Source organism: Dryobates pubescens, chromosome 16 (assembly GCF_014839835.1).
Source record: "Dryobates pubescens isolate bDryPub1 chromosome 16, bDryPub1.pri, whole genome shotgun sequence".
NCBI lineage: Eukaryota > Metazoa > Chordata > Aves > Piciformes > Picidae > Dryobates > Dryobates pubescens.
The window spans coordinates 14,247,561-14,262,615 of NC_071627.1; the positions used below are offsets into that span (position 1 = coordinate 14,247,561).

The window sequence follows — 15,055 nt, forward strand, 5'->3', positions numbered from 1 at the left end:
AGGGAGCTGGGGTTGCTTAGCGTGGAGAAGAGGGGGCTCAGAGGAGACCTTATTACTCTCTACAACTACCTGAAGGGAGGTTGTAGCCAGGTGGGGGCTGGTCTCTTCTCCCAGGCAAGCAGCACCAGAACAAGAGGACACAGTCTCAAGCTGCACCAGGGGAGGTTTGGGCTGGATGTTAGGAAGAAGTTCTTCATAGAAAGAGTTATTGGCCATTGGAATGGGCTGCCCAGGGAGGTGGTGGAGTCACCGTCACCGGAGGTGTTTAAGAAAAGACTGGATGGGGTGCTTGGTGCCACAGTTTAGTTGATTAGATAGTGTGGACAATTGCAAGGCAAGGCACTGGCTCTTTGGGCTGGTATTTATAGATTTCCCAAGACAATGATAGCCAGTGACCACAAAGATTAAGAGATAAAAACCTGACACTTTAACCTATAGAATGAGTTTTCTCCGAATGTGGCCAAAGGCACACACACCTGGCCCACTTGGACTCCCAGGGCATGTTCAGACAAGCCTGGGCAACGTGGGCAGTTTCCTGAAAAACCAGACCTGCTGGCTCCTGCCCCTTTGTCTGATTCAGAGCATTTTTGAGGCTTTTTGTCCCTTCAGGACAGTGGAGAAAGGCAAAAATTAGTAGTTTTAGGAAGAGCTTTTCAACTGGCAAAAGCTGAGAATTGCCTTAGAAAGAGGTCTGTGAATTATTCTTGGAAGAAAGCCAGTCAGAGCTACTACAAGACCTTTTCTTCCAAGAATTTCAGGTAAGTGAAGGAGTTGAGGCTGGTGTTACAGACATTGAAATAAATATCCTGAAGTTTGATCCCAGTTCAGGTAAACTCAAGCTGAGTGTCAGTATTCCTCAGTTCACCAGCAATTCAGGTTCGCCTTGGTAATTGTCTGGAGCTGGTTTTGAATGCAGTGAACATACAGGATCCTGGCTTTTACACCAGTGAAGTAAACAGGGTCTCTTCCTTTACATTTAGTCTGTGGGCACAACTTGATGTGTGTGATCTCCTGGGTACATCTCATGGTGAGTGGCAAAAACATGGTCTTCTGAAATCCTGTCTTCCTGCTTGTTAGAGGAACTGGGGTCCCTGTTGCAGTCTTGCACAGATGTGAAACAGGGCTGATTAAAACCACAGCATCTAGCTATTGGGCTCTTGTGCTGATCACAAAAGCAGAAGGGAAATGCAGTTCCACAAGGGTGAGTAGGAATAAATGGATGGAAAACATACACAGTCTCAGATCCTTCTAGTTCTGAGAGGTTTATTGGAGCACAAAAGAAATTATTTAGCTCTCTTGTTTACCTCTTCTTGTAACTTGCTGAGAATTAGCATGCAGTCTGTTCCGAACATCTGCTCCATGGGCTCTGGCCTAATAGGTCAGGACTGTTTGTTTCCCCTTCATCTGTGTGCTGCCTATCTAAAAAGAAAAGTATGTGGATTCAGGAGGCGCTGATGAGGCTCTCTGTTTTTCTGGAACGAAGTCCTACATTTCCTAGAACGTCAAACCAGTAAACTAGAGAAGAGTGGTGCCTGCTGGGGGCTTGGGTGCTTTGGAAAACCTGGAGAGTGTGGAATGCAAAGGGAGTTACCTGCACGCTCAGGAAACAGGGTTACGGCCAGAACTAGGTTTAAGGTTAGGATTATGGCTCATAACCTTTTTTCATACAGCCTTCATTGTGCAAATTTTCTAGCTTAATTGGCACCTTTGCCTAAGTGTCATTTTAAAGTCTTTTTATGCTGTCAAGAGCACTGACAGAAAACTAGGTAAACTAGCAAATCTTTATGCTTTTTGTTTAAGCTTTAACATAGAAATAAATAATGTAGAGCAGAGGGGTGAGAGAAGTAAAGAGTGGGAGAAATTTCGAGTGCTTTTGTTCAGTCAAAGAGTTTTTTCCAGTTTCATGTGAAATAGGTATATAAAATCTGAAACCTTGGTACTGATAGCTCAGCTGACTTACCTGTTCTCTGCAGGAATAAATTACTTTCATATTTTAGAAAATGGCTTTTACTGAAAAATACCCCCATCTTTTATCAGGAAATTATTTCTCTGATCATCCATCTCACTGTATTGTAGCAAGATCTGGGTCGTACTCAGCTTAAATGTAAAACGAAGAGTTGCTAGAATCCTCAACCTGGCTGACCTAATTAGAGCCCTCCTCCTGTTTCCTATAAAAGGAAAACTGCACCAGGCTCAGTGCCAGTGCTTTGAGCACATTTTATACGCACAATGGCTGCACTTACTCACGCTGGCTGTTACGAAGTAAAAATTGAAGTTCATACTGAGCTGCTTAAATGGTACCTCTGGGAACAAACAAAAAGCTTAACAGGATTCAGAGCCTCTCATGATACAGGGCTTGGATTAGCATTTTGGTTTCAAAGGTCAACGTGTAGCTGTTGCTTCTTTCAGTCCATGTGCTCTCTGCACGCAAAAGCAGACAAAGGGACAAATGCGCAGTTGAACTGCTACAATTTCCTAGGCTGATACTTCTCTAGTTTGAGGCAATGTCTGAAATGCTGGTGGAAATGGAGCAGGTAAGGCTCTGGGCATTTGCATTAAGAGATTGCTGCCACACTTCAATTACAGAAGCCAGGGTAAAGGGGAGCGAGAGACTTAACTGCATGTTAGTCTCAGCGAATTACAGTCTGAAATGTTAATTTAATGAGTGGTGCATTTGGTCACGCAGCAATGCATTATGTTTACATGATTGTGATATTGCACTATAATAAGATCTTTATTTTATGAAATCTTAGTGTTACACAAGGTATTTATAATAAATTGGATATATATGCTAGAATGCTACTGAATTCAATATAAATATTTGATGAAAAATACACTTAGATTACATTGGGTTTTTAACTCTTATACTAGTGTCAGAAATATAAAGGGCTTTTACAGGCAAATTTATGGTTTTAGCTTGAGACTTGAGTGTTAGTGCATTCCCTATTTTCCTCCTGCTGTAATCTTGGAAGGGAAAACTTTTATTTCCACGTTGTTTGTGTTAAGATGTAGAGAGAGCTCCTTCAGTCTGCGTCAGGAGGGAAAAGATGTGCGAGGCATTAGATGTGCTTGGAGTTGTTGCTTTAGAGCTGCTGAGCAGGTATTTTTCAGTTTGGTTTTCTTTTTTCTTTCTTTTTTAAAAAAATTATTCTGCATTTTGAGTTATGAATTACTGATGTTTTAAAATAGAATTATAAGATTAATAAAAGGAAATTGAATGTTCTCCGCTTACTATAGGGAAAAATAGGGCATCTGCATTCCAAGAAAGCAGAAACTGGCTGCAGTGATTTATATATGTCTCCAATTTTGTCCTGTAAATATCAGTTGTTTGTCATAACCACATTTACATCGTTTTTTCAGCATGATTCTCTTCAATTTTTAATAGACTTCCTGATTTTTCTTTAACTGTTACTTCCTGTAGTAGGTTTTCTTCCTCAACTGTTTTAATCAGGTCAAGCTGAAATAAACTGATCAGGTGAAGATGTAAATGTGAATATAGCTAAAATAAGTCTTGGCCACTAGTTTTTGTGTATCACCTTCATCAGCCACCTTGTAAGGATAAAATTATATGCACAGGCTGAATAGTATAAGCAGTGGTTGTTTTCTCACAGGCACTCCTCATTTTCTGAGGGATTTACCATTTGCTTTTATATAAAGCCACAGGTAACAGCAATTTGAGAATGCACATGCTTTTCACCATTCTAAAAAGAAAATTAAATCATTGCTGTTGAACAGGTGCCAGAGCTGTATTAAGGATATCTTTCGGCAACCAAATCAGATGCTTTGGTCTAAGAAGTTTCACTTCATGAATAGCAGTACCTGATCCTTCATTTCATGCAATTGAAAGATAGGAGTTTCAAGATGCAAACCTGCTAACAGGACAGCGTTACAATAACTCTGAGTGCTCTTGGAAACACCTCTACCATGTTTGTAGCTGCGGCGCAGGAGCGACTGCACTAAGCTGGTGCCGGGGGCACATTGCGTGCTCACTGCTGCCCAGCCCCACACGGCCAGCTGCGTGCGGGCACTTGTTCCCCTCTCCCGTGAGGAAACGAAAATTAGTAACTGGTGCATCCAGGCTGTTTTTCAAATCGAAGACTTGTTGAGGCTGTGCTGTTAGACTTAGGTGTAGGGACTGGGACTGTACCTGGGTCTCTTGCTAAAGGTCGGTAGCAGGTGGGTCACACATTGGTATAAAAGGCTTCTACGTGTTCTTGATCATGTCCAACGGCTATAAGCGTAGAGAGTGATTTTTCAAGCTCACGGCCTGGGGCAGCCGCTCTTACTGGACTGGCTGCCACCACAAACCCCGGAGGCCTCCCATGGCGAGGGACTACACCCCTCCTGCCCCGGAACCCGGCCGTGACTTGCCGCCCCCTGCCTAGCACCTCCGCTTTAAACCCCCTCTCGGACCCCGCCCTTTTCGCGCTTCTCAGCCAATGAGCACACACCGGTAGAAGGCGCTTGCGACGGCTGCGTCCCCGCGGCCCAATTAAGTCGCTCCGAGCCTGGCGGCGCAGGGTACGCTCCGCCCTTCCCGGAGCGCCTGGCGAGCCCCGCGGGCGGCCGAGTAGCAGCAGCAGGCCCAGCTGCGCCGCCGCCATGGTCGGCCGGGAGAAGGAGCTCAAGATCCGCTTCGTACCGGGCTGCTGCGAGCTGGTGGAGGTGAGCGGCGGCGCCGCGAACCCGCACTCGGGCGATGTTCTCTGGGTGCGCAGCAGTGGCTGGTGGGGGCTCCCGGCTTTTCCCTCAGTGGGCTTAGCCGTCTCGTCCTTTTAGGGCCGCGGGACGGGGCCTGGCCGTGTAGCTACAGCACTCCGCTCTCGGGAGGTGCTGCTCTGTGGGGCCCGGTGCCGGCGGAGAGGCGCCGCTTCTGGCGGGGCTGGCGACGGAGCGCTGAGGCGCAGTGCGGCTGCGGCCCAGCCGCCTTCCCCCACGACGCACGTCCGCTCTGCGTTTTTAATGTTACTTCATTTACTCTCGTTGCCCTCCTGGGAGTTACCCGTGATCTGCAGAAATGGGAGTTGCTCTGCAACTCCTGGCCTTGTCCTTGCTGTTATCGCCGTAGAGATGTTTTGCAGCAGGAAGTTCTGGCCGTTACACAGCTTCACCCGTGGCTCTGTTGCACTAAAGGTTGATCGGTGTAGGGAACTCCGAACAGGCATTGCTGTTCCCACGGACCATTGTGGGCTTCTTGTTTTCTGTTGCCACGTTTTGTGGTCAGTGGTGTTCAACAGGTGTAGCTCCCAATTTCTGCGGTGGGGACTGTGTGACCTGGAAGTTCAGTGCCTACCTTGTCAGCGTTAGTTCGGATTCGCTTTCAGAAAGGCTTTTGTTGTTGTTGTTGCTAGAGGAGATGTCAAGGCTGAGTGAAGGGCTCATCCATCTAGTGACTTTGTTTTGTCGTCTTACTGTGTTGCAAGTGTTTTCCTAGCAGCTTCCGGTTTTAGTGGGTGTTCCTTAGAAGAGGTGTTTTTGAGGTCATAATGATTTTGTCACGTTCAGGTGTTTTGTATTTTTTTTAAATAAAGCTGGAGAAGTATTTGTATCTTGACTTTCCCATTGAAATCCATCATGTCGCTATTTTTGTTGAATAGGCTCTTACTTTGTATTTTGGTAGTGCCTACAAAGTAATCTTAGGTCTCATAAATGGTGTTTTCTTAACCTTATGGTGTTGCTTGTACATTTTTGTGACTGAGACTGTGAAGTACAATCCTTACATACATTTTTAATGAGTTTGAACACCAGAGAAAAATGGGATGCTTTTTTATAAAGCTCAAAATTGTGCATTTAAGTAACAACAGTTAAAATTAATTGCTGAGCGTGTCAATAGGATTGTCTCTTAGTGGAGAAACATGTAAAAGATTTATGAACAGATAGGTTGAGCAAGAACTTGTGTATCAGTTTATACAACTTGGAGAAAAAAGGATAACATTTGAGTTTGAGGATGTCTTTTGTTTTTTCATATAGTGTCAGTAAAATTAATGTAGCTTGTTCCATTAACAGCTAAGAGCACTCCTCTCTGTTAGCTGCATTGCATCATTAATAATTGCAGCCATATTTAAAAAAAACCCCAACATGTAAATGAACAGAATTCAAAAAGAGGATATGCCCTATATTTTTTATCAGTTCAGTACTGATACTGCTAGATATGAGATTTTTGCCACCTTCTATTCTAGAGGACCATGATTAATTCCTTGCAAGGTAAAGCAAGTGACAGCAATGTGATTTTTTAGCTTTGCTGGTTAATGATGATGCTCTGGCTGATAGCTTGAGGTACATTACTATGTATTCACTTGAATGTGAGGGCAGCTGTGAGGCAGCAGCAGTAGCTTCTGAAAGTCTGTGAGAGCATCTGCAAGCAGCTTTGGTGGGAACCTCAGAGATCCTTTGGAGTCAGAAGTTTTGCTTCTAGTTTCTGTGATAGAAATGCCGTTGCAGCTGGGTGACATTCTGAAAAGGTGCAAGGCAGCATATAGCAAAAGAGTTAATCAGTGCAGGTTTTGCATTACCAGAATGTTTAACTTCTGGCAGGGCAAACTATGTTTAAATTGGTGTCCAGTCTGTGTTGAATTTATGGGAAACACCTATTACTTGGTTTCTCAGAAATAATTTGCTAAAGCAAATTAGTCTTTCAGACAAGAGCTGTTATTTCCTTGGCATGGTAGAAGTTGTGACTGTGCTCGGTTCAAGCTTTGCTGCTAACATAATATCCTTTTCATGGTGTGTGGAATAAACAAACATAGATGAATGATGCTTATGTCAGGTTTTACAGGTGACGGATGTTTTCGTTGGTCACTTTCTACTTAGTAAAGATACTCTGTGACATTGTTTGAGAGCCTTTCCACTTGTGTTTTCTGCAGCAAGTCTTTGGTATTTGTTAGGAGTACCCTCTGACCATAGGAAGGCTGATAATCTGTCCTGTGGTGCTCTGTCCAGATTTTGGAAGAGGAAAAGTACCTAGGAAAAAGAAGCAGATGGTACTTGCATGCTCTTTCTTGCTTGTGGTTTTCAGAGAAACACGGGCAGCCTTCAAAAATTGTATATCATCTTGTGTTCTGAGGTCAGGTTGATTGTAAAAATGGAGGTAACTTTTTAATTTTCAGGGAATTGCCCAGATGTAAATGACTCATTTTCATCCAGTTCTGATGAGACTAAGTCTTCCTTTGCTGAAGATCCAGAGTTGAGGGAAATGTATGCAGTATGCTGGGAAGTGTAAGCAATTGTTTTGGGATAGGCTGTTTCTGTGATGTCTGTCTGCATATATCCTTATGGAACAAAAGCTTTTTCACTTTTAAGGATGAAAGACAGTAATTTGGAAGCAATTTCTTTTGCTTCCTGTGCTGCAGACAAAAGTCTGTTACAATGGTGAACATCTAAGAGTGCTATGACATGACCGGGCTATGTGAATGGCAAGGTAGAGAGCATTTACAAATTATAATCAACTACCACAAATTGTTCTTATGTACAAAGCTGTCAGGAAACCCAGGATTTAAGGATTCTGCACACATGAAGTTTTGTTCTGTTCTGGCATGCAAGCATATGCTTGTATTTTTATTTTTAGCAGGCCCTCATTCCTGATACGTGCAGAGGGAAAGCATGAAAAGAACATAAAGATTGCACAGACAGATGTGAATCTTCCATTTGCTGTCTTGAAATCTTGCTGGTTTAGTGAGTGGTGGAGGAATGAACTTTCTGTGAGCTGATGTAATGACTATCTTTAGCATTGACTTGTGCAGTAGCTGACGTAAAGCTGTGTTAAGAGCTTTCTCTTAAGTGAGATGCATTTTGTAAAACTGAGGAGAGCTGTGTCTTGATTTTACTTGTTGTTAGACTGTTGTGTGGAATCATGATGAGTTGCTGTTCCATGTAATGAATTCAAGTCTTCAGTTCTTCAGATTATAGTAGGTGGTCCCACAGTGAGTTGTAAGGCATTGTTGCAGCCTCTAAAAGGCACAGCCTGTCCACAATTGTGTGTTGCAGGATGTGGTCCTTAAATGTTACATATTTTGGTTCCATTTTCAAAAGAACTTGTTTTCCCGCTTTCAAATTGCACAAAGTTACCAGAATTTGAATGAACTTAAAATTCTGTCTTGATTAGTGCTTTGGTTTGTTTTTCCCTTCTTGTGGAAATGAATGAGTTTCCCACTTAAGTTTTGTTTGCATTATCTGCAAAAATGTGTTTAAATGCTTGACTTGGTGCAGTATTGGTACTTTTGGGTGTTTGTGTTCCATAGGACACTCCAAAGCACTCATGTGGCAGGGAAACCTGTTTAATACTTCTTAAGTGTAGCTTTGCATGCTTTGTAAGAAGACATTGTACATAATATTAGAAAGAAAACTTGTCTTTTCATTTCCTTAGGAAGATGTTGATGTCCCCAGTAGGCGAGTTTTGATTACTGGTGCTACAGGACTTCTTGGCAGAGCTGTGTTTAAAGAATTCAATGAAAATAATTGGAATGCAGTTGGCTGTGGATACAGGAGAGCTCAGCCCAGATTTGAACAGATTAATCTTCTGGACTCTATTGCAGTTCATGACATAATCCATGAATTTCAGGTAAGTTTCTGAAGTAGGAAGTAGATGATTAGGGTCTTTTATACATCTAGTAATCAGCTGATAGTCCTGTTCTGATACTGAGTTCACGGGGTTTTAGTGGGGCTAATGCTTTGGCAGAGCTCTGAAAAATGTATGGCTACCTTTCCTATCACAACTGGAGTGTAGGTTTGCTGTGTAGATACAGATCTGAACGTTGCTATTGTCACCATTAATGGACTGCAGGTAGCAGAGGCACGTGTCAGCATGCTTGCATGGAGTTAAAAGAGAAAGATAAATGTGAGTTATTGATGCAGTAATGAAGCAGTTCTTTTGAAGTTGAAGAATATTTGAAGTTGAAGCAGCAGTAACTATGTTGGGCATACAGTGCAGTAAGTAGTGCACTGTTTTTTCAATCCAACTTGTAAAGGGAGTATATAAAACCTGAAATACATTATGCAGGGTGCCATTCTATAAAATTACTTTAAATAGCTTGGTAATAGTCTGCATATGTCAAATAAGCCATGTGTAGGTGGCTTGTCTGAAAATGTTATGTGCATTTTGTATGTGTGTGAGTTAAATACTGGATCATTATTATATATTATTTTTTTTGTTAGAGTAAAAAACAAAGATTCAGTCTCAAAGCTGCTGAAAATGATAATTGCAAAAAATGACACTTAAACTTGCTGGTATCTTGAAGTAGCATGGTTCTGGTTTACTTAACTAAGGAAAACATGCTCCTCAGAATGCCAGGATTAAAAACACTACTACTTCTTTCATTTCTTCTCACAACATAGGGAAAAGCCTTTTTGTCTGAGTGAGTTCATCACTAGAGCTAGGGTGCAGCTGCAATCTCTTGACAATGTTGGTTGTTTTAAAATTAGTCTTTAATTTCCAGCCTCATGTTATAGTGCATTGTGCCGCTGAGAGAAGGCCAGATGTTGTAGAAAGTCAACCAGATGCTGCTTCTCAGCTCAATGTGGCTGCTTCAGGGAACTTAGCTAAAGAGGCAGGTAAGGAGACCATCTAATGGATGTGGTTCCTTGTTAAAATACTGCATTTATTTATACAGGGACATTAATATGAATTGGTTACTGAAGGTGCTGAATATAATTTCTGTGCTTAGCACACCACTGATCCGTTTCCCATATGGGTAGCACCAATGTCTGTGTGAAGGACTGGGGAACAGCCAAAGCAGTGGGAATGATTTGGCCTGTAAGACAAGGTGTTTTGGGGATTTGTTTAAAGGTTTATTGGGATTTCAAACTAGGCATGAATTAAAATTGACCATGAAAACGTATTCTTCCTAGCTGGAGTTGGAGCGTTTCTGATCTACATTAGTACAGACTATGTATTTGATGGAACAAGCCCTCCTTATAAAGAGACTGATGTACCAAATCCCCTGAATTTGTATGGTAAAACCAAACTCGAGGGTGAAAAGGCAGTCTTGGAAAATAATGAAGGTAAGCATGCACTCACACATTTTTAATGGAAGTTTTAATTAGTTGTATGTGACCTTAATAGACTCATAAGTCAGTGCAGAAGTTGCAAAACAATGAAGATGAGGAGTGAGTGATTAGGAGTCAGTCTCCTTGCTTGTAAGTGATCCCTGTTGCTTATAGGTTGACTAAAGCTTTATTTCTTACTTGTTCTGATCTTCATTTGTCTTACTAGTCTGCTGATGATTGACATTCACAAGCCTTTGACTACTGTGTCTCAACCATTCCTGAAGAAAGAGAAAAATACATCATCAATAGGTTGTAATGGCACAAACTTTACCGTGCTTAATATATAGCTGCCGTTATTTATGGAGATGCATAGCAATTACTTGGAATGTATGTTTACTTGAACATATACATATGTTTACTTGAAGGGAAAAGCAGACTTGTGGTTCCACAGTAATCCAGATAAAATCAACATAGAATTTTGTTATGTTACTCTTTTGATCTTCCTCATATCTTGCTCTCATTATATAAGCCATACATTTTATTTTTACCCACCTCGCTTACCACACACATCAGATTACTGCTTGTAACACTTTCTAAAGAGTTAGTAACATATGTCTGTTTTTTAAGCAACTGATTTATTTTCTTATCATTTAGATTTTTTTTTTTCTTAATAAAAAGTTGCATTCAAATTATACAAACAAATTTTCAAACTCTGTTTAACAAGAGAAAAGTCTTGGGATCGAACATGTTCCCTTGCATTTACAATTTGTATAAGAAAGAGAGGTTTGTTTTTTTCCTACTCAGTGTGCTCTTGGTTTCCATTCATAGACAGTCAGGAAGGAAGCACTTCTATTTTCTCAAAGAATTTCAAGACAATATTGTGAGTGTAGTTGCAGAACAGGTTTCTGATAAATCAGTATCATACTGTCACTGTGACTCTCTTCTGCCTACCCAGAGAATTAGGCAATTGATAAATGAGTGTTGGTGGTCTTTCAGTAAGTAAATGTATACTGTGTTTGAAAATGATAGACCTTAATATAGGTTTGTCATTATTAGTAAGAAATAGACTTTCTGAAAAATAGGATGAGGTTTATTTAAGTAGCAATGGATTTGGATAGGAAGCTGCTCACTCCACCTCTTACTTAAATGTCATCTCTGAATCTGTGCTGCTGTTTGGTGATGAAGGTAAGACTGCACCAGATCCAAGTACATATGGTTATCTTGCTAGAGCCTTCCTCCAACTCAACACTTCAGTTTTGTTCCATTACCTTTGTTAGTGTGATCTGCCAGGCAGTAGTGGGTTGCAGCAGTGGTATTATTAGCAGAAGGAATTTTGAGATGGTGTTGAGTAAGATGCTTGAAAATGTCAATTCTGTCATTTCATACAAATGTGTGTTACATGTGTTAGTCTTCCAGCCAGGGTTTTGCTGATATTCTGTAGGCAAATTTCATTCTGTCAAATGGCTGTAGTTGCCTGAAAAGCCTCCCTGTGTTTCTGTTGTGTAATGCAAGAATCTTCACTAACTGGTTTGAGGGAGTTGGTGTATTTAAAAACCCCAATATTTTACATTGCTCAGGAGGGGATACAAGTTCTGTTTAATACTGAATGTTATAAAAAAAGTTTCAGTAGGTCTTCAGAGACCTACTGAGCTAATGCTCTCCAAGACTCAGATTGCTATGTTGGGAACAGAAGGGAAGCAGTCTTTCTCTCAAACAGTGAGGTACTTCTAAGGATACTCAAAAAGAGATGCTTCAATTAGTATTTAAAGAAAGGTAGAACCTATGGGCTCAGTGATCAAGCAACTGGGGTTAGAGAACAGGAAATCATTTTGGGGTTTTTCTTGTGTAAGTACTTCTTTTGGTTTACTCCTCTGGAAGAATAGTTTATGTTAGCTTTTTCTTTTTGTCTTTCTAATAACTATAGCATTTTCCTACAAATCTTTAAGAATTGCAGTGATTTGGTGACTTCCCTTCTGATTTTAGGACTGATTTATTTTTTTTTTTTTCCCTTTAAGCAAAAAATACCTGTATTCCTTTTAATGAATTTGTCATAGCCTTCTTCGATTTCTGCTCAAAGAGGCCTTTTGGGTCTTCATGACTGAAACTGGTATGAAGTATTGTCATAAAATACCCTTCTCTTTCTGCTTGTTCACTGTTTAATTTCTGAAATCACTGTCTCAAAATTTCTTACCTACTGGTGTATTCTATGAATCTGTTGCTTCTTATTTGCCTTGCTTTTTATTCATTCCAAGGTTCATGTATCCCCCCCCCCCGGTAAATAATACCCTCTTTTGTGCAGGAGGCTTCTGCAAAAATCTTTGTAATTGATGCCTGAATATGGTGATCTATGATTGGGGGGAATATTTATGCTTGCTTTTTTTCCCAGGGAGGATGGGGAGTGCTGCCAGACTGCAGCTGGGTTTTAATTTTTGTTCTAACCCAAACAGGCCTTCTTTTTTTCTTGTGGCATTAATGAAAGCTTGTAAACTTTCTGGAAATCTATGGCATAAATGAAAATAAGTTTGTATAAACTTAGCGTTTATAAACTGGTTTAATTGATACAAATTAAAATAATATGCTAATAGTGAATTGCCTTCATGATTTGTAGATGTCACCAATGTGTTTCTTAACAGTTTGAAAATGCTTTTCAGGTTGTTCTTCCTCATTTGTAACAATGTTAGTAATTCCAAATATTCTTTCTTTTAGATGCTGCAATACTTCGAATTCCTATCCTGTATGGAGAGGTAGAGAGGCTGGAGGAGAGTGCTGTGACAGTTATGTTTGATAAAGTGCAGTTCAGTAATAAATCTGCCAACATGGACCACTGGCAGCAAAGATTTCCTACTAATGTCAAGGATGTAGCAGCTGTTTGCAGACAACTAGCAGAGAAGAGAATGCTGGTAAGAATTTATAGAAACAAATCTCTTCAAGGTAAAAGCAGTTTGAGTCCTTGGGTAGCATAGGATCTTTCTGGCAGATTATTCTGCACAATTCCTGCACGGGAATTAGCTTAGAGGGCTAGCTAGCTGCTTCTTTACACCTGTGTTTCTTGTTTCTCCTATAGGATCCATCAGTAAAAGGAACATTTCACTGGTCTGGCAATGAACAGATGACTAAGTATGAAATGGCATGTGCAATTGCAGATGCTTTCAACCTTCCTAGCAGCCACTTGAGACCAGTAAGTGATGTGTGGTGTTTGACCTGCAGAAAGATGGATGTGCTTTATGGTTTGAAGTAGTAGGCCTCACACTAGCTAGACAAATACAGATGCTGAGTGCAAATATGTCTGGCAGAGCAGATGTATGGCTGAGGGTTTTCTGGTACCTAACTGAGGAAAACCTGCTGAATTTTGAAAGTCACCCAGTCAGTCACCCACTTCACAGTCTGTAGCACAATGGTATTTCTGGAGAACAGTTCCCCTTAGTCACAAGTCAACCTTTTTTATTTTGTCCTTGGACAAGCCTAGACTGACAGGTTAATTTCTGAATATGTGCAGTTAAGCACTGGACTTAAAATCATTTCTGCTTTGCTCAAAACACCTGTTCCGCAATTTTGTTGACACTTAAATCTGCTCTTAAAGACATAGTGATAATGGTGTGAGAATGTAACATACAAATAATATTTAATTTATATCCAAAATAAAGTCTGAGGATTCTGAAAAACTAAAGGCTGAAACTGAAATGTGGCTTGGAAAATGGAGAGAAAAAGAATGGAGAACACTGCCCAAATCTATTGCTCTTCAAGTATATAGGTCAAGTGGTGTTCTGTCAAAGTTTTAGAGCATTTTTTACCTTAAGATCATAGGCAGAAGGGGAAAAAATGGGAGTAAAATGCAGAAAAGCATAAATGTAACTTAAGACACTACATTGCTCTGCCTGACATCTGTTATGTCAGAATGAAGTTACCCATAAATCAAACGGGTCTCCAAACCAAAACCAATTGACAAAATTGTTGGGAGGGGGTAGGGACTGAAGGAGGGGAACATACCTATATAGAAAGCCATGAAGGAGAAGTAAATATATAAGAATACATTTTCCCCTCTGCCATTTCTGATTGCTTATTGGTGTGTGGGTTTTTTGTTCATTTATTTTAGATTACTGATTGTCCAGTGGTGGGTGCTCTTCGTCCGAGGAATGCTCAGCTGGACTGCTCCAAGTTGGAGATGCTGGGGATAGGTCAGAGAACACCATTTCGAGCTGGGATCAAAGAGTCACTTTGGCCTTTCCTTGTTGACAAGAGATGGAGGCAGACAGTCTTCCATTAGTTTGTAACTTTTTTTAGTGAAAGTATGGTGTGTGGCACTTTTTTAAAAGAAAAACAAAAAATAGTTTTGTATGAGTGTTCTTAAATTGTGACATTTATGAGTTTTCATTTAATCAGGTGAACATTCGGTCTTGCACTAGTGAAAACTTGTTAGCTTAACAAAGGTTCAGTGACAAAAACTGAGCCTCTTTGCTGTCATGGATCTTGCCTCTGTTCATACCAGTCTACCAAGATCTGTTCTTAGCAAATCATGGTTCTTAGTAACCGGTACCAGTTGATGCTAAAAATGACTCAGATCACTTGTAGACTTTTAATTTTGGCTGAAGTATGTTGTTGATGCTTAAGGTCTGTGCCATTGTTCTATATCCCATTTCTCTTCATTAAAAGCCATAGTCAGTTACTATTGCACCAAAAATCTGAGTTTTATTTTTTGTTTTCTTTTTTAAACTTCTGAACACGGTAGTGTTATGAAGTGGAGCTGAGGTAGGAAATGTTAAATGTTTTGCTTGAGCTCTGATCAAAATGTTTTTTAAAAAAGGGAAACTTTATTTTTGCAATTATCAAGTGTACTTTTTAATGCTCAAAATATATTCATAATGTTCTGTAACTTGAATGCCTGCAGCTTCATATTTGTACAGTTAACTTGTATGCATTTGTTTTAAAGGGTGACATAAAAGCTAGGAGAGGGTTGGGAGGGTGGGGAACAAATAGATTTGACTTGAGGGATTTTTTTAGGGCGAGGGGAGTGGAGGTGGAAGATTTGTATTTTTTTTCAGTGGAGGCTGTTTGGTTTTTGTACACACAAGCATGA

General features: G+C 40.6%; 1 protein-coding gene across 2 annotated transcripts; it reads left to right on the forward strand.

Moving 5' to 3' along the window:
* The first annotated feature begins 2,409 nt into the window (after window positions 1-2,409).
* Window positions 2,410-14,670, forward strand: MAT2B (methionine adenosyltransferase 2 non-catalytic beta subunit). 2 transcript variants are annotated; one of them, XM_009902290.2, is made up of 7 exons: window positions 2,410-2,534; window positions 8,363-8,557; window positions 9,432-9,546; window positions 9,844-9,996; window positions 12,688-12,881; window positions 13,046-13,159; window positions 14,075-14,670. In XM_009902290.2, exons 1-7 carry the CDS (start codon window positions 2,505-2,507, stop codon window positions 14,243-14,245), a joined length of 972 nt encoding a protein of 323 aa, XP_009900592.1. In that variant the 5' UTR covers window positions 2,410-2,504; the 3' UTR covers window positions 14,246-14,670. The 2 variants fall into 2 exon arrangements, with proteins under 2 accessions (XP_009900592.1, XP_009900591.1); XM_009902289.2 differs by lacking the exon at window positions 2,410-2,534 and adding an exon at window positions 4,530-4,665.
* Window positions 14,671-15,055: the final 385 nt, after the last annotated feature.